The sequence below is a fragment of the Mesoplodon bidens genome, assembly GCF_964165515.1.
Source record: "Mesoplodon bidens genome assembly, chromosome: 7".
NCBI lineage: Eukaryota > Metazoa > Chordata > Mammalia > Artiodactyla > Ziphiidae > Mesoplodon > Mesoplodon bidens.
Window position 1 is genome coordinate 609,772 of NC_138164.1, and position 25,867 is coordinate 635,638.

The 25,867-nt window shown below is 53.9% G+C and overlaps 1 protein-coding gene across 1 annotated transcript; it reads left to right on the forward strand.

Moving 5' to 3' along the window:
* The first annotated feature begins 2,652 nt into the window (after window positions 1–2,652).
* Window positions 2,653–3,096, forward strand: LOC308620210 (small ribosomal subunit protein uS14-like). The gene has a single exon (XM_081239597.1). It carries the CDS (start codon window positions 2,895–2,897, stop codon window positions 3,054–3,056), a length of 162 nt encoding a protein of 53 aa, XP_081095723.1. The 5' UTR covers window positions 2,653–2,894; the 3' UTR covers window positions 3,057–3,096.
* The last annotated feature ends 22,771 nt before the right edge of the window (window positions 3,097–25,867 follow it).

Sequence of the window (25,867 nt, forward strand, 5' to 3'; positions counted from 1 at the left end):
CCAGGCAACTGAGATGGGGATGGTGAACGGCCTTGAGCTGAACCGAGGGGCTCGGGAAGATGCTGTTTTCTCTGCCCTCAGGATCTGGGGATCTGCGTCTCAGCTCTTCCTCTGGCAGTCCCGTTTGCATAATGTGATCTTGGCCAGATTTGCTGCATCCTGGCACGGATCCCGACACCTACTTCACCTACCTCGAGCCCTGAAGAGCGTAGGAGCTGGTGGAGAAGCTCTCCCCCAGGGGGTCTGAGGTCGGTCTCTGCCGGCTTCTCCTGTCAGCTGGCGTCATTTCGTGGGCGACAAGGTCCTGGCTGTCCTTCCATCTCTCCGTCGGCCTGTCCTGCCCCTGGTCCTCCCTCGAGGGACAAAGCATCTGAGCAGATGAGCCCCGATTTTATTACTCACCAGGGTAAACTGGGTCATCACAACCCATGATCTCTGAGCTCATCACTGCCCCCATGGAGCTGGGGGCCGGGGTCACAGCCACTCTGTGCTGTGGCCCAGAGAGTGAAGCCCTGCTGGACAGTTTCCAAGCACCTCTCTTGCCTTCCTTCCGTTTGGGAGGCCAGCTTCGTCGCTGTCTCAAAGGTGCAGCCGAGACGCTGCCATCTCTGCTTGCGGGCTTGGGTGCAGCCTCCAGGGGCATAACTTTGGGCAGAGGCCACAGGACCACTCAGTGCCTGCAGGCCGCCTGGCTAGTCCTGTGCCCAGCCTTCCGGACCTGGCCTGCCAGTCTGGAAGCACTCCCGAGGGATGCGCCCCAGGCAAGGACACAGAGCCTCAGGAAACACACTTATCCGCTTCGTGTGGAGCCTCACAGGGTAAAGCTTTTAAATGTAGCTCATGGTGGGCTTCCCTGGTGGCGCAGTGGTTCAGAGTCCGCCTGCCGATGCAGGGGACACGGGTTCGTGCTCCGGTCCAGGAAGATCCCACATGCCGCGGAGCGGCTGGGCCTGTGAGCCATGGCCGCTGAGCCTGCGCATCTGCAGCCTGTGCTCCACAGTGGGAGGGGCCACAACAGTGAGAGGCCCGCATACCACACACACACACACACAAAAGTAACTCATGGTAATTTCTGTTACAACACCGACCACATAAATCACTAAAGGGAAAAAAATCCCAGCCACACTCAGTTTCAGTGTCCAAGCTGCTGGGCCTCATGGAGGCTGATGTCCTGGTGAAAATTCCTAGTTGGAGGTCTTTATAAATGCTTCTTTCTCGGGATTGTCCTAGGACCACATGAGGAAAGAAAACCTGTGAGGCTTGGACTGTGGAACGAGGGAAGACCAGAGCCCCAGGGCGGGGTGGGCTTCGAGCCCCAGTTGGATGGTTTCCTTTGCTGGAAAGTGCATGGCAGCTGAGTGTCCAGGAGGACGGCGTGTCCCTCCCCAGGCCTGCCCGCCTCCCCTTTGTGTCCCAGAGCTTTGACTGCATTGCTCACGCGCTCCTCTGCCACCAGCACCCCTTCTCTCTGCTCGCCACCCCTCCAGGCAGCATCAGCCCTCCCCCTGCCTGTGGCCCCTCCCCGGCCTCTGTCTTGCCGGCACTCCCTGTGGCGGGGTTAGGCTCCTGGTGGCCAGACCCCCCCCCCTTCCTAACGGGAGGAACGCGGGTGGCTTCTGCACGCTCTCTGATCCCTATCCTATCCAACAAAGTGGATGCATTTGCTCCTTCCTCTCCTTGCCTGTGGTTAGAATTGTTGTCCCCTGTCCCCCTCCGTGGCCTACAGTCCATTCTCTTTCTCCAATCATCCATGTGATGGCCAGTCTACAGCATAGCCCCTGATGACCCTCACCTGCTGGGGCCCACACCCTTCGAGGTCCCCGTCCACACCTGGGTGCCCAGTCGGAAGCTGTACGGGCACAGAAGGGGGAAGCCATGGGAAGCCGGCTGCCTTGTCAGGAGGTAGCCCAGCAGCCCCGTGGAGGGGTCTACCAGGGACGAGCTCCTGCCAAAAACCAGGGGAACTTCCCGGCGTGTGACTGAGCCGCCGGGAGGTGGGTCCTCCAGCCCCAGTCAAGCCTGTAGGTGACGCAGCCCCGGCTGGTACCTGCCTGCAGTCTCAGGAGACGCCCTGAGACGGGATCATCCGGCAGAGCTGCTGTCGGCTTCCTCCTGGATTCCACAAACTGCGGAACGATCAATGTTTATTGTTTTCAGCTGCTGTTTCTTTCTCGGAGTGGTTTGTTAAACAGCAGTAGATTATTGATACAGTGTGTTTCTCTATGAGGAGGTTTCTTTCACCATGCCCTTCCCAATAATGTCTTTTACTGGAGCCGAGCCTGTTGATAAATCAGCCTTCCTTTATCCAATCAAACTGAAGAATGTTCCTCATTTTTTTTTTGTGGGCTTAGCATAGTGCCTGATAAATAGCTTGTCTCAGTATTAAAAAATATGGAGCAAATGCCAGAGGAATCAGGCGAATTAATTAAATCAGTACATTTCAGTATCTGTCAAATAAGCGTTACTGATAAAGTTAAAACACAATGAGGGGCTTGCCTGGTGGCACAGTGGTTAAAGAATCTGCCGGCCAATGCAGGGCGCAGGGGTTCAAGCCCTGGTCCGGGAAGATCCCACATGCCGTGGAGCAACTAAGCCCGCGCGTCACAACTACTGAGCCTGTGCTCTAGAGCCCGCGAGGCACCACTACGGAGCCTGTGTGCCACAACTACTGAAGCCCATGCGCCTAGAGCCCGTGATCTGCAACAAGAGAAGACACCGCAGTGAGAGGCCCGCGCACCACAATGAAGAGTAGCCCCCACTCGCTGCAACTAGAGAAAGCCCGTGGGCAGCAATGAGGACCCAACGCAGCCAAAAATAAATAAATAAATTTATTAAAAAAACAAAACCAAAAAAACCGCAATGAACTTTTGCCTCGTTGCAGCTGAGAAAGCAACATGGGTCACCAGCAGCTCTACTGGAGCCAGCTGGGAAAATTCGGCCAGGGTTCTCGCTCAAACCGGCATGGTGTGATCCGGCAATATGGCCTCAATATACGCTGCCAGTGTTTCTGCCAGTACGCGAAAGACATCGGCTTCATTAGGTTGGACCAAGTGTGAACTTCTTGAATGGGTCATCAAGCATATCTACCTTCCTCAGAAACAATACTAACTCTTTGCATATAAAATTAAAAATTTAAAACTTCAGAAAAACCCACAATGAAACTCATTTCTGGATATCTTCATGTGATTTATGGGGGAGGGGAAGTCAGGTGGTAAAGTTTACCTCATTGCTAGATTGGTAATAAAAATTACTGCTATTTGCTAAATACACACCACCTGATTACGGTGCGGCACTGGAAGCGCATTTGGCATCAGAGGATGGCAAATTATATATAAAAAGTGCCGAGGGTGGTCTTTCAGTTAAGTGACTAGTCCCACGGGTGACTGGCTCTGAGCCTAGACCTTCACAGTTACCTCGGGTGTCTGGAACATGGCACCCATGGGGTCACCGTTGCAGGTTCCCAGCCACAAACTCTCACTTCTCTCATCTAGCTGAATTCTGTGGCTTCCATGACAAAGGAGAAGAAACTCTAAGAAAGACGGAATGAAACTGTTAATGACCTGGGTCCTTGGACTCATTAATCAATAGAAATTGATCAGAGCCCAGACGGGAAATTCAGGCAAGGCTTTATTGGGGCACCAGCAGCACAGGGAGTGTAAGCAAGTAACAGGTGCCCTTGCTGCTCCCCAAGGAGGGCGGGCTGGTCCCTTAAATGGAGTGAGGGTAGGGATGGATCCAAGGGTCCGGTCAGAGGGGGGGCTTAGATGGTCTGCCCACCCCCTTGGTGGTGCTGTGTGCAGGGATTGTGCACAAGACCCTGCTCTTGCCCCCGGCACCTCAGAAGTGGCTGTTGGTTTGTGGCCTTTTTGTATCTTGTTGTTGATAATTTGGGGCCCCCTGCCCAGGCATGCAGTTAGTTTTAGTCCCTTATAGTTTCTTTGTATCTGTTGCTCAAGGAGATGTTTGTCCAGGTGCAGGTCCTGCAGCAAAGGGCCCAGGGCCCAGGGCCCAGCCTGTCTCAAAACCAGAATTGACCCTATGGCAAATGCATTAGTTACAAAGTTACATTTCAACTTTATGGTGACCTTGTGAGATGGGAGCTGTTATCCCCGTTTACAGATGAGAACCAGGGTCCATTCTCTTAAGCAATGTGCCAACTTCACATAATCGAGGAACTCATGAGACCATCCTTCAGACCAGAATCTGCCCGGTTCCAGTCTTCCTGCTACGAGACACAAGTTCATGTGCCCGACACAGAGTGAGGCCAAACAATACCGAAACATCGGAGTCTGGCGCAGAAAAAGGTTTATTGCAGAGGTGAGCAAGGAGACGGGCGGCTCATGCCCCCAAAACCCCCTGAACTCCCAAAGGCTTTCAGCAGAGCATTTTTAGAGGCCAGGTGAGGGGGGCAGGGCACCACCACTTGGTGGTGGTTTTAGCATCTGTAAAGCAACTCAGGAAGTGTGCATCAGGTACTCTGATCTGGCTACTTCAGAGGGGAGCCCAGCGGAGGATACCGGCGAGGGGTCTGTCCCGGGAAGGCCCATACGGTCCTGCTCGGTTACATTCCCACTACCATTGTTCACAGAACCCAAGATCGGGAAGGCAGCTTTGGAATCTTCTAGACGAGCTCCTCTAACACACCTGAGGAGACGGAGACTAAAAAGTCACGGGACTGATCGAATTAGCTCAGCTGTTAACGGTGTGACCAGATTGGTTTGGGACTTCTGGTTTGTTTTTCTTTTCACACCACCGTTTGAGGGTACGACCCACCGTGTGCATCTCTACAGCTCCTAGAAGAACACTCAGAGTTTATGAGGACTTGGATGCGTGACAGAGTTTTAATCCACATCCTTGAAGACATCCTGCTTTTTAAAATAAACATACGTATCACACTGTTGAAAATGGAGGGAGACAGTGTTCTCGCTTGCCGGCTGCCCTTTGAGCCACGGGGCTGGGGGCTGGCAGAGAAGGAGGTGCACCCGGCTCCATGTGTGCTGCGCCGGCCAACCTGGAGGGGCTGAGGACCCCGCTGGGTGGCTTCACAGACACAGGAGACCCCCTGGGCGGATCGCGGCCCATTCCAAGGTCTGGTCTGATGATAGCACCAGTTTAATTATAATCCAGAGTGTAAATTCTAGTTTGCTTACATCTCGAGTATGTTTCATTTCAAATGTGACTTTCCAGCTCCTTCTCTCTCCTTTTTTTCACTTCGTGCCATAAAATATTTGCATATTTGAATGTCAAGATTTTCCAAGTGCTGGAAGCAACAGGCTCTGGTATGTTCTCAAGTTATTTTGTACAGCAGCATCTGTCTTGTTTCAGCAGCCACCAGAGCTGAGAAGTGACCCAAGAGCAGCCTGCCAGGAAGACAGAGTGTGTGATCCACGGGGGCTGCTCCTAAAACAGAGCCCACCAGGGCCGGGGCCCTGCCATCCCAGGCAGCTTCAGAACACATGTTTCCCCAGCTTATTTTTATTTATGTATTTATTTTAAAAGAAAGGCAGATAACCAAAGGAAACAAGTACTGAATGACAGCTACAGAGTGTATCTTTGGAACTTGCTAGACTAATTACTGAGGCTCCAAAATCACTTTAAAAGCAACACATTTTGTTTTGCAATATACATTCTTGTTGCCAATTTTTTTTTTTTTTTGTAATTTCCATCAGAATCCACCTCACACTGGATTGTTGATTGCCAGGGAAGTGGCATCAGGAAGGAGTACTCTCATTAGGGCAGCAGATTTCAAGGAATTGCCTGACTTTTTTCTGTATATAGAGTGATGTCAGGAAAAGTTTTCGACAATATTTTCTCAGAGCTGTATACGGCCTCCTTCTGAAGTGATGCCTTCTGTTCAAGCAATTATAATAGTAGCTGCTCACATGTACCGGGAGAAACCTAGTTAATCCTCACAGCTCCCCTAGGTGGTAGGCGTCCTCACTACCTGCATTTATAGGTGCGTAAACTGAGGCTCAGGGAAGTTGCTTTTCCGGAGGGCCTAGGATGGAAAATGGTGGAGACTGGATTTGGCTGGAGATCATTTGCATTTACTGTGTGCATTGTATTATTGTTATTTGTAAAGAGACCAGGACAGCAAGATCTACTCATTTAACATCCTGATGTTTGAATGCTCAGACCCTGAATTTTCTAGGGATCGTTCTGATAATTTCCAGAAAATATGATTTTCTGTTACTATCTGATCAAGGAAATAGGACTCTGGCTTAAACACAGAAATGTGACTGCTTTGAAACCACACTTGCCAGAAACATTTGTTCATTTAACAAAAATGTATTAAATACCTACCGTGTGTCAGGGACTGTGCAGGGCCTACACCTCCAATCTCCCCACAACCTCTCTAAGCCACTACCCCGTCATCTGTAAAACAGGTGTTAATACCTGTGTGTTTCAAGGCTTTTTTAAAAAGTAAGTGACAAAGTGACACATGTCAAGTTCCCGCGAGCACCCTTCTTGGTAGCCTCTGCGCAGAGAAATTGTAATGGACGACGCTCGGGAGAGTGGCTTGAGTCCCACAGACCAGATCCTCCGGTTTGCCATCAAGAGTTACGCTTCCTGGGCTTCCCTGGTGGCGCAGTGGTTGAGAGTCCGCCTGCCGATGCAGGGGACACGGGTTCGTGCCCCGGGCCGGGAGGATCCCACATGCCGCGGAGCAGCTGGGCCCGTGAGTCATGGCCGCTGAGCCTGCACGTCCGGAGCCTGTGCTCTGCAACGGGAGAGGCCACAGCAGTGAGAGGCCCGCGTACCGTAAAAAAAAAAAAAAAAAAAAAAGAGTTACGCTTCCTGTTTAGAATAAGAATTGTTCTGTCACGATGATTCAGAGAAGGTCACAGCAATTGATTGGGGGGGGGGTCCTTGTCGTTTGCACTTGCCTCTCCAACATCTGTCTCTCCGTCAGTGCTGATAACTTAGAAGGACTGTGGGAAGAACCTCAGCCCACCCATCCTCAGCACTGGTGTGTGTGTGCATGTGTGTGTGTGTGTGTGTGTGCACGTGTGTGGTCTTTGCAGGCCATCACCCAGAGGACGTGATGTTGCTGTAAGCTCCTTCAACTTGAGAAAACTATAAAAGATGCAGCTTTAAAAAGCTGACACCTCTGTTATATTTTGGTATCTGTCTGAACAAACGCATCATCTAGAGACCCACAGGCTTCTCGCCGACAGCTCTGCAGGTACAGTCTGTCCTGAAAGGTATTTCCTCTGGCTTCAGGCCTGGCTGAGATGGATAAAGTTGGGCCCCTGGGGGCGGGGACATCTGGGCCGCGGCTCAGGTCACTGGAGCCTGTGGCTTTACCCATCAGGATGTCGCAGTGACTCTCTCCTCTCCTGCCTGGGCCGCCGCAGAGGCTGGCGGGTTTGTTGGATGATGCTGTTGAACAGCAAACAGACAGGCTGGACCTGGTGAAGCTCACAACGGGGCTGGAGCTCAGGAGGCTGAGCGGGGTCAGGGGGTGATGTGTTCAAGGGGTACGACGTGATGAGTTGACTTACACAATGTTCTGTGTCAATCACATCTCAGTAAAGCTGGAAAAATAAATAAATAAAACTTCTGGAAAAAAAAATGAGGTGAGGTAAGGACTATCGCAGTTAGAAAGGCGTAAGTGCTCTGAAAATAGGAAACATCTTAGACCCTTAGACCCAAGGCTCTGACCCAGGCCGCTAAGCCCTGGTCCTGGCCCTCAGCTCCTTTGGTCAGGGGGCAGAGGACACCCCCGGGACGCAGGCCCAGGGAGGAGACCACCGCCTTGCTGCTGTGTCTAAATTACACGTGTTTTCATCAGACCTGTTAGCAGCATGTCACTGCCTTCTCAAGTACAGCCAGGAAGTAGGAACCCGCAGTCCCGAGGGGGAGACTTTGAGGGGCTGGGCCCAGCTTTGTAAACAAAGTGGGTGGTTTTTCATTAAGAAAATGGCTCAGGCCTCTGGTTTCTCACCCACCGCTGGAGTCCACCTTCAGTCCTTAACCCAGCTCAGCTTCTAGAAAGACTAGTCCTGCCCTGAAAGTGCCCAAGACACAGATGGGCACAGCCTTGCCCACCTGTCTCTCTCCTGCAAGCAGGGATGGAGGGAGGTACAGGCTGGAGGGCTTCGAGCAGGAAGGCTGGTTTGGAATGACTGGGCGGGGGGCTCGCTGGGATGGGGAGGATGGGGACCAGCCCACTGCGGTGTTCAGGGCTGTCTTGGTTGTCACACTCACCCAGGTCCCACGTCCTGGGAACACTTCGGTCCCCGGCACGCTGAGATGGCTGGTCACCCCGGGAAGGTACTAATGATGCCACCGCAGGCCTCCAGCCAGCAGACGGGCCTTGTCGCAAAGCCTTTCCTGGTAGAGGTGTCACATCCGACCAGGATTTTCTGGGCTCTGGGACAAGAGGAGATGTTAAGTGCAAGCGTGGTGTCGTGGGACGTTACCACCAGTGTCCCCGTGTCCCCTCAGCCCCTGCTTCGACCCCTCAAGCAAGCAAACAAACGTGCAGACCTGGAGAGAATCTGGAGACCCCCGACCTCCACCCCCCGTGCGTACCCGCCCCGCCCCGTGCTGCTTCCCCCAGAGGACAGGCACTTCGTCTGCCCACGGCGGACGCGGCTTCCTGAGCTCCTCCTGCCCAAGGCCTCTTGTTTTCATCAGGTGACGGGTTAAGGGTGAGATTCATGGCCAGAGACTCAGGGACAGAGCTGGGGGTAGACATCCAGGGGCCAGTCTCCTCCACCAGGTCACGGAGGCATGTCGCTCAGTGAAGCAGGGCCTTCTGGGCAGGGCCAGAGGGGGCCGTGGACTGGCCCGGCCCTGTGCTCAGCCTTCGCATGTAGCACCTCGCACGAGGTCAAGGCAGAGCTGAAACCAGAAGCAGGTCTTCTGACTCTGGCCCAGGCCCTCGATCCCCAGGGGCCTCCGTGGAGTCCTCTGTTTCGGCGGCGAGTGTGCACCATGCAGGGGTCTAGAGGTAGCCACGATCTGCCTCGGTCCTGCCCAGAGGGGCGGGATGACTGGCCTGCCCCCCACGGCTGTCCTGCCTCGGCCGGCACCGCAGCGGACTCCCCAGTTTGGAAGAGAGTCCTCCCAGCCAGTGCCCAGAGATCACGCTGTCGGTGGCGAATGGTCTGGAAAAGCTGTAATTATGCCTTCTCAGCCCCAGGGGCACTGCACCTGTTTCCTGTTTAAGGTCCCCGTGTACAGACAGCAACACTGTCCTCACAGGTGGGCGGGAAGGAGCATGTTGAGGGAGGTGACACGATGCCACGTGACAGCCGGCCGTGGCTCTCAGCTGTGGTCCGGCGTGGTCACCAAGCTCCCCACCCCACCCGGAGGCTGGCAAAGTTTCCTTATTCTTTCCTTTAAAATGTGTATAATAAGTTCCTCCTACGTGCCTGGCACTTTTTATCTGGAAATATTACTCATGAAGTGAGTTTTTTTTCCTTTAAAATCACTCCTGTGGGAAGCTACTTCCCTTCGGATGGGAGAAAGGAGGGAGGTGGAGGCCCAACTAGTCCGTCTCACAGGCGTCTTCCTTCCACGGGGTCGTAGGGATGGGGCTGCTGGAGGAAGGAGGGCGATGACTGTCCCTGAAGGGAGTCCCAGGGGGAGCTGGGCACTAGGGGGCGTCCCTGCCACTCCTTCTGGGTCAGGACCTGCCATCTGGAGGCCAAGACGTGAGAGCTCCTGGAGACGAAGCTCCTAATGGCCACGTCTGCTCTGCCAGGAGGCCCCGCAGTGCTGGGCAGCCCGGGCCCACCCAGGGCCTCGGGGCCTCGAGTGACACTGGGAGGGTCCACCACAGCCTGGGCGGGGGAGGGGAGGGAAGGATGGGCTGGAGCATCGCTCTGGCCTCTCCCGTCCTCCTCACAGGTTCATCTGTTCACTCACTTGTTCACTCCGCAAGTTATCTGTGTCTCTGATACATGCCAGACGCGGCTCTGGGCATCAGAGACACGGTGGAGACGAGGGTCGTTCTCCCCTCTCGGAGCTGTCCTGCTAGTGGGCAAGCCGGACAGGGCACAGGTACACAAACTGCCTGGAAGTGACGAGGGAAACCAGGGGGAGGGCAAGGCTGGGGCGGGCTAGAGATGGGGTGTGTGTGGTGGTTGTGTGTGTGATTGTGTGATTATGTGTGTGGTTGTGTATGGTTGTTGCATGTGTGATTGTTCTGTGGGTGGTTGTGTGGGTGGTTGTTGTGCATGTGGTTGCTGCAAGTGTGGTTGTTGAGCGTGTTTGCTGCAAGTGTGGTTGTTGAGCGTGTGGTTTTTGCATGTGTGTGGCACGTGTGGTTTTTGCACATGTGGTTGCTGCGCGTGTGGTTGTTGCGTGTGGTTGTTGTGTGTGTGTTTGTTGTGTGTGGTTGCTGCGTGTATGGTTGTTGTGTGTGTGGTTGTTGCCTGCTGCTCTCGGCCTATCCGTAACCAGCGCTGTGGCAGGACAGGCCCTGTTGTTCTTGTTGATGGCAAGATGCCCTCAGCAACAACCATCGCGTCCTGGAAATTACACGGCACACCTGGGGCCACACAGCAGGTTGTGAGGGGCTGCGGGGTGGGGGGTGAGCGAGCGAGCAGGGCCTGGGGCTCTGCTTTCACTGGGGTCGAGGGTGGGGGCCTGGGGTTTCACAGGCTCAGGCTTTACTGGTGACTTTAAAACAGAAGAGCAGGAATTTAAAGTTCAAAGAGAGAAAACAAGTGGCCCAAGCCCTCAGTCACTGAAATCAACCAGGGTCTCTAAAGCAAAGGGGCCTGGCTGGGGGTCTGGCCGCGTGTTTATGCAAGATGCCCCCTACCCCTGCTGCCCAGAAGTGGATGCCTTGCAGTCACAGCCTGTCAGGCACTTGCTTTACAAAAAAAAAACCGAGGTCGGGCCTCAGGCACGGAGATTACACGCAGAGTGATCAGGGAAGTTCCCCCCAGACGCTTATTTATCTTTAGCAGATACCTGAGCAGTGTGAAGCAGGGGGTGCATGGAAGCTGAGGGAAGAGGTTCCAGTGAACACACAGCACGTGCAGAGGCAGCCACAGTGACCTGCTTAGGAGAGGAGGCCGGCCTGGGGTGGGCTTCCTGCCCCTGTGAGTAAACGGAAGTCCTTGCTTTAGTGTCCGCAGCCCCCGGGACCCAGCCACAAGACCACCCCTGGGATCTGTCTTCTGCGTCCTCTCGTGTCCTAAGGCGCCACCCACGCTCACTTCTCCCCCACTCCGCACGCATCCAGGGCCCCGAGGTCCCAGCTGTCTCTGCACTGACCTACCTCCTGCCAGTGAGGACCCTGTTCACCTTTTCACTCAGTTCTGCACGCAGCCTCCAGACCATGGACACTCTTTCCCCCATGATGACGTTCTTCCAGCATTTGACAAAACACTGCCAAATACATGAGTGACTGTGACCCTCAGTACAGGGCAGTGATGGGCAACTTTGTGTGTCCACCTGGCTGGGCCAAGGTGTGCAGATGCAAGTCAGATGTGGTTCTGCAGTGTGTCTGATTGTTCCACTAGGGTATTTTTGGATGAGATTAACATTTAAATCAGTGGATTTAGAATAAAGCAGAGTGTCCTCTGTGATGTGGGTGGGCCTCGTCCAATCAGTTGAAGGCCTGAATGCAACAAAAGCCTGACGTCCCCTGAGCAAAGGAATTCTGCAGCAGACAGACTTTGGACTTGAGCTGCAACACTGCTCCCCTGGGCCTCCACCCTGCAGGTGTTGGAACTTCCAGCCTACATAATCATGTGAGCCAATTCCTTAAAATAAACTTCTCTCTATACACATCTGTTGGTTCTGTTTCTCTGGAGAGCCCTGACAAATACAGGTGAGAATTATCCCCTATTTACAGACAAATAAATTGAGGCTCAGAAAGGTTAAGTTGCTTATTCATAGCTGGTTAAAGGACTCGAATTCAGCTCTGCTAGGCTTTAAATCTACCAGGTTTTCCTTAAATGCCTGCCCCCTTTTGGCTCTGAAATTGTCAACAGTGTTTCACGTCTTAGGGTATTGTATCTAAATTTCTTCTTGATGTTGAGGGTCTTCATGACATAACTTTATTTTCTCCCTTCCTGTCAGGCAGTTTGTCTCAGCTTCTCAGGCACCCATGGGGGAGCAGCTCCTGGGGAAGTGGCAGAATTTTTACCCTAAACTGAAGAGACACAGGTCATCCAGCAGGTTAAAGGTATAATGAAAAGCTAAAGATATAAATCTGCTTTGCAAATATGATGAAAGTAAGCCATCTCTTCTTGGACTAAATAGGGGTTTAAACATAAGTTCCAATGTCAGTGATCTTGTAACCGACAGGGAAGGATGGGCTGGCCATTGATCGGAGCCAGACAACACCAGGGTGACGGTGGTGTCTGGGGGCCATGTGGTCACCAACTGATATGGGGCCCACAAGCCACATCTGGCTCTTCAAATTTAAATTAACTATGATGGGGGGGAGGGATAAATTGGGAGGTTGGGATTGACATATACACACTAATGTATATAAAATATTGGGCTGGCCAAAAAGTGCCTTCGGTTTTTAAGTAAAAATAAAAGACACATTTTTCCTTTCACCAAGAACTTTATTGAACAACATATTCACTGTTTTGTGACACTACCTTCTGCCATTTTTCAGGCAACTTCATAATTCCATCTTCCCAAAACTTTTTATCTTTTTGAGCAAAGAACTGTTCCAGGTGCCTTTTACAGTCTTCCAGGGAATTGAAATTTTTTCCATTAAGAGAATTTTGTAAAGAATGAAATAAATGGAAATCCGAAGGTGCAATGTCTGGTGAATATTCATCCTGGCAGATGAATCAGAACTTCCCAGCCAAGCTGTAACACTTTTTGCCTGGTCATCAAAGAAACATGCGGTCTTTCGTTATTCTGATGGAAGATTACGTGTATTCTGTTATTAACTAATTCCGGACGCTTTTCGTTGAGTGCTGCTTTCAGTTGGTCTAACTGTTCCAACAAGTTAGTACTTGTTGGAATTAATTGTTTGGTTTTCCGTAAGGAGCTTATAATAGAGGACTCCCTTCCAATCTCACCATATACATAACATCACCTTCTTTGGATGAAGACCTGCCTTTGGTGTGGTTGGTGGTGGCTCATTTCACTTGCCCCACGATCTCTTCCATTCCACATTATTGTACAGTATCCACTTTTCATCGCCCGTCACAATTTGTTTTGAAAACGGAACGTTTTTGTTACGTTTAAGTAGAGAATCGCATGTGGAAATATGGTCAAGAAGGTTTTTTTCACTTAACTTACGTGGAACCCAAACATCAGAACGATTCACATAACCAAGCTGGTGCAAATGATTTTCAGCACTTGATTTGGATATTTTGAGTATGTCGGCTCTCTCCCGCATGGTATAACATTGATTGTTCTCAATTACTGTCTCCATTTGATCGCTATAAACTTCAACTGGTCTACCCGACTGCAGAGCATTGTCCAGCAAGAAATCTCCAACACGAAACTTTGCAAACCACTTTTGATATGTTTGATCAGTCACAGCACCTTCTGCATACACTGCACAAATCTATTTTTGTGTTTCAGTTGCGTTTTTACCTTTCTTGAAATAATAAAGCATAATATGCCAAAAATGTTGCTTTTCTTCTATCTCCAATATTAAAATGGCTACAGAAAAATTCACTAATTTCAATGTCTTTTTAAAATGCATGCTGGTATGACAGCTGTCACAATACAATCTAGCAAAATTGTTTTGAACGAAGTTAAAGACAGCAAAGTGCTACTAGAGCCATCGTACGGAAAAAAACGAACTAACCTTTTGGCCAACCCAATAGATAACTAATAAGAACTTACTGTATTGCACAGGGAACTCTACTCAATACTCTGTAATGAACTATATGGGAAAAGAATCTAAAAAAGGAGTGGATATATGTACTTGTATGACGGATTCACGTTGTTGTACAGCAGAAACTAATACAATGTTGTAAATCAACTATACTCCAGAAAAATTATTTTAAAAATGAACTATGATTAAATAGAATTAAAGCCTCAGTTCCCCAGTTGTGTTACCCTGAGGAAAGGCCAGCTGTGGCTGGCAAGAGGTCACCATGTTGACTGTGTCCACCACTGCACCAAGTCCTATCAGACAGCACTGAAGTGGGGAGACTGGCCCCAAATACAAACGTCCCTGAGCCCCCAACACAGCTGGCTAGTGACCGAGAGAAGGCCGAAGAATCCTCATGGTTAAATTGGGGACTGAAATGCTGTGGGGAGGATCCCTCCCTCAGTTCCGGGGTGAAGAGCAAGGCACGGGGATGGCAGCTGGGCTGTGGGCAGAGGGCCAGCCCTGCCTAGACCAGGTGCCCAGGGCTGTCCCGCAGGACTCAGCCAGGAGCTCCTTCTGGTTGGAGGCCCAGGTGAGGCCTCTGTTTCCCAGCTGTCAGGTGGTTTCAACAAATATGGAAGATATGCTTGATACAAATTTATAGATCCAATGGAAAGACATAATATTAGAAAGTTTGACTACAATCTATATTGCAAATTATGTTATTTATTAGAGTGCACTGCTGTTATATGATAACATAACTTATTCAGTTTGAAGGAAAATGGGGCATTTATAGATTTGATATTATGTTGAATGAACAGAAATCTCAAATCCTGAGGACACTTGGAAACTCTGTCTCTAAGAAGGTCATTCCCGCCTGCACAAACAGATGCCCTGGGAGAAAGCAGTGGCTGTGTTTTGTGATTTCCCCTTTTGCTTTTCTCCTCTTACACTTTCAGAATAATTTCAACCTTGTATCAACCAACCTAAGGCAAACAGGTGATTGTTCCCACTGCAGGGACAGGGCAGAGATCAGATCAGCACCCCTAGGGTGGGGGTGCAGGGCTGCTGCCCCTGGGGAGCAGGCTGCGCCACGCGGTGACACCTGGTGATACCCACTTGCCTGGGGCGCTCCCTTCCCGGGAGACCGGCTCCAAGGGGTGACCCGAGGCGAAATTCTGAAACAAAAGCCTCTGTCTCAGCACCTCCTCCCGCTGCCTTTCCGATGGCTTTTCTGGCTCCCAGCTCCTGTTTGATCTGTTTTTGTGATACAATGAGAACCTGGTAATACTGCTGTTCCACGTCTCCCGGTTTGTATGTTAAGAATAACATTTACATTTTTAACAAAAAGCTTCCGGAGACAGTGCTGAACTACAGGCAGGGGGGTGGGGTAGGGGCGCCTGGCAGAGGAGCCGGTCAGCGTCGCCGGCAGCGCTGAGGTCTCTTACGACATCCGTCCTGTTTCAGCCGCTGTTGTCTGCGCACAGCCCTGGAACTTGGCTTCTAGAGGTGCTGTCAGGTAAGAGGTTTGCCAACGCGCCCCTGAGACTCTGCCGACCCCAAGTGCAGGGGACCAGTGAGGACCAGGTCAAAGGTCAGTCAGCACCCAGTCCTGGGCAGGTGGTCTGCTGGTCTGGACCTGAGCGGGTTTATGCACAAGGCAGGCTGGGGTTCTGGAAACCTGAACTGGAGGAGGCCTGAGAGGAATCAGGTCTGGACAGAGCAGGGGCTGTGGGGACCGTGTGCCGAGGCTGCTTCCTGGGTCAACAGCTGGCCCTCGAGGGCTTGTCCGAGGGGCAGCTCTGGACTGGCAGGTGTGAGGGGGCCCCTGGGGCAAGTGGGCCCTGGTGGGTGGTTGGCACGCCGCGAGTCAACTTCTGGAGGGCCTGGGGGCAAGGCTGGTGGAGCCGGAGGAAGTAGAGGGGTATCTGCGGTCAAGCAGGTTAGAGGTGCAGTGGCGCCAGCACTCCCGTGGACGGGGGCCCAAACCTGGTCGTACCAGCACCTTGGTGGACACGTAGGAGCCGGGCCCTCCCCCAGGACCGCCGCGTCAGGGGAGCGGCTTGCTCTACTTTGCACGTTCCGTGCCCAGCACAGCGTCTGGCTCACTGCGAATGCCCGATCTAGGTCTAATCAACACTCCTTGAGCTCGCACTGTTCTGGGAATATGGGGCTGAGTGACAGGGCGATCCTGTCCCCATGCGAGTAGACGGACGGTGGATACGACAGCCCCAGTCATCTCTGAGGCTCTGGTGAGTAGAATGGGGGCTGGAGCGTGTCTGGTGCAGGGACCACCTTGCATTGGGTGGTGGCACCTGGAGGACGAGAAAGAAGCATCCACGCAACCGTCCGGGGATGGGGAGGCAGCTCCAGGCCGAGGAGGTGCCGAGGGCAAAACCCCTGGGCAGCAGTGAGCTGGCTGTGTCTGGGATGCAGAAAGGAGGCCAGTGTGGCTTCGGCAGAGGGCACGAGCTTGGAGAGGCCGGCGGGCATCGATCCAGAGTTTCTGAAAGGAGCGCTGTGGGCATTTGGGGTGAGACGGGTGTGGTGGTAGGTGACGTTTAGCCCGTTAATTGTTAGTAGCACCTCATCTCCCAAGCCGTTCTGACAACCAAAGATCCCCCAATGCATTTCCATTCCTACACACTGCCTAACAGGGGCCATTATACACAGGACACGTGTCTAGGAAGATCTGTATCATAAGGAACTGGCTTATGCAATTATGGAGGCTGACAAATCCTAAGAGCTGCAGTCAGCAAGTTAGACGCGGGAGAGGAGATGGTGTGAGGTCCAGTCTGAAGGTCGGCAGTTTCAAGACCCAGGAAGAGCTGACGTTTCAGTTTGAGTCCGAAGACAGGAAAAGGCTGCTGTCCCGGCTCAAGGCTGTCCGGCAGGACGAGTTGCCTGTGAGTTGCGGGAGTGTCAGCCCTTTTGTTCTACTCAGACCTTCGGCTGATTGGGTGAGGCCCAGCCACACGGGAGAGGGCAATCTGCTTTTCTCCGTCTGCAGACTCACACGTTCATCTCATCCGAGAATCCCGTGGACACACCCAAAATGACGTTGTCCGGATACCTGGGCATCCTGTGCCCAGTCAGGCTGACACGAAATTAAGCATCGCAGCCATGTAGGGCCCTGATAGTCTTCCCGTGTGTGCAGAGCCGGGTGGGGTGAGCTTGCTGGGGTAAGTCATGGGGAAAGTGGGAGGTAACAGTCCCGAGGCCCTGAGACTGCCCTGGGGCCCCGCCTGCTGGTGATCAGCTCCGGGGCGTGTTGTCTTGTACCAATAAGAATGGTAAGAGCCGCTTTTAACGGTGCTCAGCAAACCCGCACACAGGATCCCACTTCACCTCCCGGTCGTCCTGTGAGGCTGGCTAAGGAAGATGCACTCTCATTGCTGCCGTACAGAGAGAACCGCCTCACCAAGGGTCAGAAGCTGGCCAGGGTTGTGCACGTGGTGAATCAGGGCTGGGGTGACCATGTCTGCCGACGCTGCGGAGGTCGAGGTGGGGGAACAGGGTGGCCGCAGTGTCCGGAGGAAGCTGCAGAGGGCGGGGGGCAGCCACGCGTGCACTGCAGGCAGGAGACGGTCTTCAAGGACGCGAGTGCTGCCCGAGCCACACAGGGTGACGTAGCAGAGCTGTCACTCACAGGGAGAGACGGCTGCGGGGACGGAGGCTGCTGGCAGTGGCAGCCAGGGTCAGGGTGACTCAGGGAGCAGAAACCGGGGCTGGCATGGAGGTGGCCCGACGGTGGGGTGAGGAACAGCCAAACCTGTCACCTAAAGCCTCAGAGGGAGAGGCCGGGGAGACGGAAGACAGTGCAGGGGGAGGGGCGACGCGGGCAGCGGTGTCTCCGCAGCCCCTTCCTGGAGATGAGCTGGGGCTGCGGCCCACCCTGCTTTCCTCCCCGGAAGGCTGGGGCTTGGCAGGGTCTGGAGGAGGCTGCCCGGGCCTTTCGGTATCGATGGCAAAGGTGCAGAGAAGCGGGCAAGCTGAGGCCTCGCGCGCTCCCACCCACCCCCTGGCACCTTTTGTGAGTTGTTTCAAGCTGGAGCCCGGTGTGGACACTGTGCACGGTACCTGCCTGCCGCAGGGAGAGGGCGGGGGGTGGGGGAGAGGAGGCGGGAGCCTGTCCTCGGGGGGGTCTCCTCACCTCATCGGGGAGGATGGCTGACTCACGGCCCGAGCCACCCGGGGACCACAGTGAGCTAGCTGTCCCGTGGGCGGGGCTTCCTGTGTCTCAGGAGCAGGTTCACGGTCACAGCAGAGTCTGGGTGGGGAGGCCGGGAGTCAGGCTGCAGGGAGGCTGGGTCATGCGGGTCCTGGACCCCCAGAGAAACACATTCACGTGGAGAACAGAGGGGAGAAGACCTGGAAGTCTGGAAAACAATGGCCTTTCTCCCCGCAGAGTCCTCGGAGGCGGCCTCGTGGGTGGAGGCACCGGCTTTGGGTCGTGGCCTGGAGGACGGACAGTGTGGACATGGACCTGGTGCCCACTGGAGCTGGACCCACACAGGCCCTACCGGGGGCCGGGGCTGGTCCCTCCCTCTGTGCAAGGTCCAGGCTGCTGGGACCTCTGCCCCGCCCATCTTTCTGGCCCTCTGCTCATAGGCACGGAAGACCCCTCGTTTCTGGGCCAGTGTCACCCACCCCGCTGCTGGGTGCACACCCCGAGTTCTCACTGAAGCCTGGCCCGCCTCTTCCGTCACACAGCACAGTTCTGTTAATCCCCGAGCTTTGCCTTGCTTTGTGTATCTGCATCCATCACCTCTATTCATGGCTGTCCTACACCCATCCATCCATCAGTGCATCTAGCCATCATCTGTTTTCCTTTTTTAAAGTTATTTTATCCAGGTATGATTGACCTATAACATTATATTAGTTTCAGGTGTACAACATAGTGATTTGACATTTGTGTACACCGCAAAATGAGTCGATAATAGCTGTCACCATGCATTTCTACAAAAAAAACTTCTTTCTTGTGATGAGAACTTTAAAGCTTTACTCTTTGAGCAACTTTCAAATATGTAAAATAGTATTAGTAACTGTAGTTGCCATGCTGTACATCCCCATGACATTTATTTTATCACTGAAGTTTGTACCTTTTGACCCCCTTCACCCATTTCACACCCCCCTCCCCCTCCCCAGACTTGTGTAGCCACCAATCTGTTCTCTGTAGGTATGAGCTTGTTTTGTTTGGGTTTTAGATTCCACATATAAGTGAGATCATACAGTGTTTGTCTTTCTCTGACTTATTTCACTGAGCATAATGACCTCGAGGACCACCCATGTTGCTGCAGATGGCAAAGTTTACTTCTTTTTATTTATATGTGTACCACATCTTCTTTATCCATTCACCCATAGATGGACATTCAGATTGCTTCTATGTCTTGGCTATTGTAAATAGTACTGCACTGAACATGGGAGTGCAGATATTTTTTCAAATTAGTGTTTCTGTTTTCTCTGGATAGATACCCAGAAGCGGAATTGCTGGATCATATGGCAGTTTTATTTTCAGTTTTCTGAGGAGCCTCCATGCCGTTCTCCACAGCGGCTGCACCAGCTTACATCCCCACCAGCAGTGCACAAGGGCTGCCTTCCTCCACACCCTCGCCAGCAAGCTCATTTTGGTGGTAGAGGGTGGGTGAGCCGTGGCCAGAGATGAGAGTGCGCCTGAATCTAGGTTCCCAGGACAGATGTAATGCGCTCCCCCAAAACGGGGAAGGAAGAGCTTCCTAGTAGCAAACCGATGGGAGAAAACTTAAACGAATATATTGTTTGCTTTTATTCTGCACAAAAAATGCTGCTCTCCAACTTGCCTTTTTTGATTAAACATAACAAATATTTTTTCTTGTCAATAAAAAAACCTCTCTTACTAGTTTTTTAAAAAGGCAAACCACTGGGATATTATCAGAGTTCAGGCCTCTGGTCTTCCTTTCCCGTGAACAAGTCCCCAAGGAGTGACCCCTCCCTGAGACGTTCATTGTCCTGCCTGACTTCCGTCCCTTGGTCAGGAGCACCTTGCCTGAGAGGGGGGCCAGGGGCCACCTCCTCCTCAGCGGGCCTGCCCCCCTGCCTGGGGGAGAACTCCCACCCCAAGAGGGTCACCAAGGGGCCTGTGGGCTGGGCTGGCTGGGCAGGGTGGTGGATGGGGTCCCTGGCAGGATGCAGGGCAATGAAATCGCCTCAGGAATGGCTCCGCTCCCTGCCCCTCATCACAGGGCCCGCGGGCGGCTCACTGCGTCTTAGGTGCCAGGGAAGGGGCTGCCGGCTGCTGGTGACCAAGGCTGTTCTGCAGAGGATTAATCCAGTACCGTTCATCAGGGTGTTTGTGGCCGTTTCCCCTGATTCTGATGCTCAGTTTTGATTGTCTAACTAGACATTTATTGCTGCTCCCTCTCTGTCCTTTCCAAGGTCAAGTGGGATGTGACCTCGGAGCGTGTTTGAGCTGTGACACCCTCATAAACAACCGGGAAGGGGCTTCCGGGACCGCACCCTCTGGTCGGCTCCATACGCTGCCCCGTCCCCGAAAGTCTCAAGCAGAGCAGGTGTGACTGCACCGTGTCCCCATCACTGCACCACCCAGAGGCTCCAGGCCACTCTCCCCTGTTTATGCAGTTTCCTTCCGAGTGGTGTCTCTTTCTGTCTGCAGGGTAGGGAAATTACACTAGTAGACGGGAGTTTGCCCCAAATTCCGAGCTGTTTTCTGTGCCTCAGGCTGACACAGGCTGTGAGGAGCGTCCTCCTGGGGGCACAGAAGTGGCTGGGTCCCAGCTCTTGGGAGGGTGACCAGCATGACTCCACCCCGAGGCCATTTTGTTCGGCCATCAGCAACAACTCTCTGCTAAGTGCAAAGCATTACACTAGGTCTGTACTCCTCCCCCCACCCTCTTCCTTCTGTGTATCTCCCTGCCTCCCCCATCTCAGGACCCCCGAGAGGGGAGGGGGAAGACCAGCCTTCTCTGCAGCCCCGCCCCTGATGATGTGGGCAGTGCCCCCAGGTCCTCTGGTCTAACTTCTGCTCCAGGGCCCCAAGCCAAGCTGTAAAGCCGGCTCCCTCGGCCTGGTCTGCTCACTGCCATGCTCTCTCCTGCACACTAACAGCCAGGGAGAGAGGAAAGAAACTCTGGAAGGAACCCAAAGTGCCCATTAGATGACTGTTATTATGTTGCAGCGATATAAGTGTGAGGTCTTAATAAAATCCAACATTTTCCAATTAGCCATTGCTTAATTAGTATCATGAATATTCAGAGCCTCACGCCCTTCTGCAGCCTCCCCCCTCAATCTCTCCCAGCCCAGCCTGCTCCATCAAACTGTACTTGAGACACCTGGGGTGGGGGGTGGAGACCCACAGAGCTCAGGCCTCCTCTGCCTCTGCAAGGCTGGGCGTTGGCAGGACCCCTGAGGTCTTAGTTCTCACTACCTCCCCCTTTCAGGGGCAAGAAGTCTCTGGCCATCCGAGCTCCCCACTGGGAAAATGCAAAATGCACAGATTTCCTTACTTGCCATGAAGCCTGTGAGGACGGTTACTTCTGGAGAAGGCCACCCTGGACCTTTAAGCACAGGCTGTTCGAATAATTAAGAAATCTGGTTGCTGCTGGCTGTTGGTGGTTTCCTCCCTCCCTCTCGCCTGCCTTCCTGCCTTCCTTCCCTCCTTCCCACCTCCCCTCCCTCCCTCATCCAGTGTGTTTCCCAGACGGCTCACCTGGGAGACCATACAGAAGTGCAAGCCCAGGGGCTCCTGGTCAGATGGAAGGAAGCCAGTCTCCCGGTCAGAAAGAGGACAACAGGCCTAAAGTGGAATCGTGTGTGCTTAAGCCCCGTCACCAAATCGAGACTTCATACCTCACTTAATCAGTTTCAGCCTCTCTGGAGCGGACTCTTGAACCAGTCCATGGGGAATGACCTGGTCTGCACTAGGGAGGTGGTCTGCCGGGCAGACCCCTGCCACCTGGCCCCGAAGGGAGGGTGACTTTGCCACGGCCAACCTTACCAGTGTGCTGCTGGTAACTTCCTCCCCGCCACCCTGCCTGTGGAAGTCCTTCATTTTGCTCCTTGGAGCCCCTTTCTGTCTGCAGGATGGACGCAGCCCAATTCATGAACATTTGAATGAAGCCAGTAAGAGCTTTGACATCTTCTCGCTAGAATTTTGCGTTTTAAACACCCCGAACTGTGCTAAAGGCCGTTTTCTTCCCCTCCCGGCTGTGGGAGGACAGGAGAGGAAGAGCCCTCCCCGGGCAGCCTCTCACCCCACGAAGGCTGCGTGTGCTGCAGTGGCTGTAATTTGGGCTGAGCTTGGAGGTAATTTCCCGGTGGCGCCTGCAGCTTCTTAATGCAGGCTGTCAAAATGATGTAAAATTGTGCTCTGCCGGCCACCCAGCTGACTTTATTCGGCTACATCTAATGTGACAATTTTGTCACAGCTCGTATTACAGAGCGGTTTTGACTGGAGGTTAATGCAGCCTTCCCAGTCAGCTGGTCTCCACGCCAGGAGCGAGAGGTGACAATTTCTCCGTGGAGAAAGGTCTCTGTCCCCGGGGATGACCTGGGCCCTACCCTCCCTGGAGCTTGCCCGGCCTGGGGCTGAAGGCTGAGGCGGGCAGGTGAGGAGGGGGCTGGAGTCTGTGCTAATGGGTCAGTTAGGGGCCTCGGATGCACTCGGAGACGCTGGAGCCAAGAGCACGGTCGGGACGGGCCCGGCCACCGGGTGACTTGGTGAGTCCACTGGTCCAGACTCTTGCTGGACTGAGGTCTCCCCACTCTGCATCCGGGTGGAGGAGCAGCCACCGGGGCCCTGGGCCGACAGTGACAGACACGCTGAGGACCCCAGCTGGGTTCTAACTCACGTGGCTCATGTGAGTTCCGGTTTCCTCATCTGCAGACCGGTGAGGACTGAACACGGTGTCGTGGGCAGAAGATGCAAGATGGCAGCCTCCACCCTCCCGTCGTCCTGCGCCTGCTCCTGGCAGAACGGAGTCTGAGCCGTGCACCGATGTCTGTGTGGACGTGGGGGAGAGTCTGTCTTCTGCTTCCTCTGTGTCTGTAACAGCCCAGCTTGATTTTTTTTTTTTTTTTTTTTTTTGCGGTATGCGGGCCTCTCGCTGTTGTGGCCTCTCCCGTCGCGGAGCACAGGCTCCGGACACGCAGGCTCAGCGGCCATGGCTCATGGGCCCAGCCGCTCCGCGGCATGTGAGATCCTCCCGGACCGGAGCACGAACCCACGTCCCCTGCATTGGCAGGCGGACTCTCAACCACTGCTCCACCAGAGAAGCCCAGCCCAGCTTGATTTTTAAGCTCTGTGTCGGTAAGAGTTGGGAATTTAATATATATTCCAAGGACCCCGTATATTCCTGCAGAATCCTTGGCCCCTGATTTAGATGAGATGTCTAATCAAGTGTTTTATCTTCTATAATTTAAACCAGTTTCTCTACCCAGTGGATCTTGTCTTCTGAGGGAAATAGAACATGAAGGAATGGGTGAGGCTTGTTGAGACCTGGCCCCTGCAGGCCCTTGCCTCCCGGTGTACCTGTGACACACCTTAACCAGGGCCCCGTGGCCTGCAAAGCGTCTGGCTCCCACCGCTGGGATGAGCCCGAGCTCAGGCTGGAGCCGCATCATCCGGCACCAGGCATGTCCACTGCACCGTCGTGACTGTGAAGGCACTGGTGCAGTGGCCACCACGGCTCCAGCCTGGAGAAACAGCAGCTCCATTCTGGGCTGGGTCCTGAGAGGTGTGGGCAAGGGACAGCCTCCCAAGGGTCCTGGGCTAGGCTTGCTGCGGGGTCAGGGACTGCACCTCCTTGCCTAGCTTCGGGACGTCCCACTTCGGCTGCTTCTCAAAACGTCCCCTCCTCTCTGCCAGCTGTTGGTTATTGATGCTTACTTTTAAGTTGCTTGCGATGACGGTGAATCAGAACTGCCCCCACCAGCTGCAGGTGGTCCTCACTGGGGAGTTAGGGGTTTGGGCCTCTAGGTCCCCTCTGGGGCTCCCCTCTGGCTCTGTCCAGTTGAATTGACTCTGGCCACTCTGATGTCCTGTCCTGCTCCCAGGATCAGCTGACTCGGACACAAGAGATTCTTCGGTCCTGTCTGAATGCCCGGGTCCTCTCTCTCCCCTTCCTCAGCACCCCTGGGAACATCTGTGCTGTAGAAGGCACTTTATTTGTCTTCATCAAACAAGAGTTAAAAATAAAAATCAATAACCACCAGATTATCAACGGAGGGTTAATTCAGCTCCTATAAATGCTAATGAGATCTGCAACACTAGCCAGCGACGAAGGCGAGGTTTAGCGCCCTTCTGCTGGGCTCTCAGAGGGCTTAGCAGCCTCTCTCGCAGAGGCCTGTGGACTCCGGCCCCTGTGACCTCAGCCTGGCGAGGCCTGAGCCCCCAGGACCCGGGCTGCATCTAGCCCCTGGCGTCACCCTGCTGATGTGCGGGCAGACTGTGACCAGAATGCCACTTTCCTGGGAGCAAAAGAGACTCTTGGGTCAGGACCCGAGGGTCTCTGGTTTGGGGCTGCTTGGGGGGCTGGGTGTAGCTGTGGTGGGTTAGGGAGGCCGCTCCCTCCGTGGGCACGTGCTCCGGTGGCCTTCGGTGCCCTTCCATGCTTGAATCCCCAGGATGTTCCGGGATGTCGCAGTCCCAGGTGGGGGCTGAGCCCCAGGCCTGCAGGGCCTGCCCCTCCCCCAAGCCGTCGTGCGTCGTGAGCTTTGCTCCAGCTCATCCCCTCCTCGAAGGGTCTCCTCGCCAGGCTGCTCGGCTTCAGGAATCAAGGGGCTCCACTCTCTCCTTCAAGTCTAAGCCCAAATGTCTCCTTCTCCGTCCCTAAGCCCGCCCCTGCCCACACTGCTGACTCCCCTTGCCCTCTGTTCTGCTCCAAAGCCCCCAGCACCTCCTAACACCCCACACTGTCCGCTCGTCAGGGTTACAGTTCGGTCTGTGTGCACCCCCAGTCACAGGGCGTGCTCACCCGTGGGGGACCTCAGCCCACACCCACTCAGGGAGAGACGTGGAAGGTCAAGGTGTCTCCCTTCTCTTCCTCTGCCCACGATGTGAGGAAGGAAGGAAGGACTTATGAGGCAGCCTAAAGGGCAGGGGAGCAAACTCGGGTCCATCCCCCGGGGACACCGTCAACAGACAGAGCATGAGCTGCTGGTACAGGAAGCAGGTCAGCGACTCGCCCAGACGTGCTGGGTGAGAAAGCCAGTGGGAGAGGCTACGGACCACGTGCCTCCACTTGTTAGACGCACACTGTGGTGATGGGGAGCGAATCAGCGGGCTGGGTGAGGGCTTGAGTACAAAGGGGTGGTGGAGGGAGTTTTGGGGGTGATGGAGCTGTCACGTGACCTGATCAGGATCGTGGTTATATGGACCTATATGTGGGTAGGAATTCATTAGAACTATTCACCAAAGGAAAAAAGAGCCGTGTTTGCTGCTGTATAATAATTATATGATAAAAATATCTTTAGAAGAGGAAAGGGTGGCGTTTATCCTGAGGTACAAGTCCTAGGATAACCCATCACTGGAGTGTGAGTCCTCAGACACCACAGGCCCTGTGCTTGTGAGTGGGAGGGGTGCGTCCCCCCCGCCCCCACGTACACACGGCGGATGCGATGCAGGGTGTCTGCGTGCACTTTTGAAAGGACAGCAGGGTTTTAACACAGAGCAAGGCCTCTTTGGCCGACCATTTACTGCGATAAGAAGGAAATACGCCATGAATAGACTTTGCTTTGCAAGGCCCTTTCCTGGTCTCAGACCCAGTTATGGATTTCCTGCTGCTAATAGATTTCAGCTCTTTACTCTCCTCTTCTCACCTGTGCTGCTGCGGCTGCACTGCCTCTGTGTCCTGACAGCTCCCGTTGCCCCAGAGCCGCTGTGTCCGTCACCGCTGGCAAGCGGCAGTCCCGTCCCTCCCGCGCGCGGTGCCCTTTGGAGGAGGCCAGCCGTCCCTGGAGGGCTGGGAGCTGTCCCCATGTGCCGTCCCTCCCCGCACTGCCCGCCCTGCTTCTTCTGCTCATGAGGTCACAACGCTACCCAGTATCCTGCATTGTCGGTCACTGTCCTCGCAAGGGGTCAGGGACCAAGACCTCTCGTGCTGCGTCCCCACG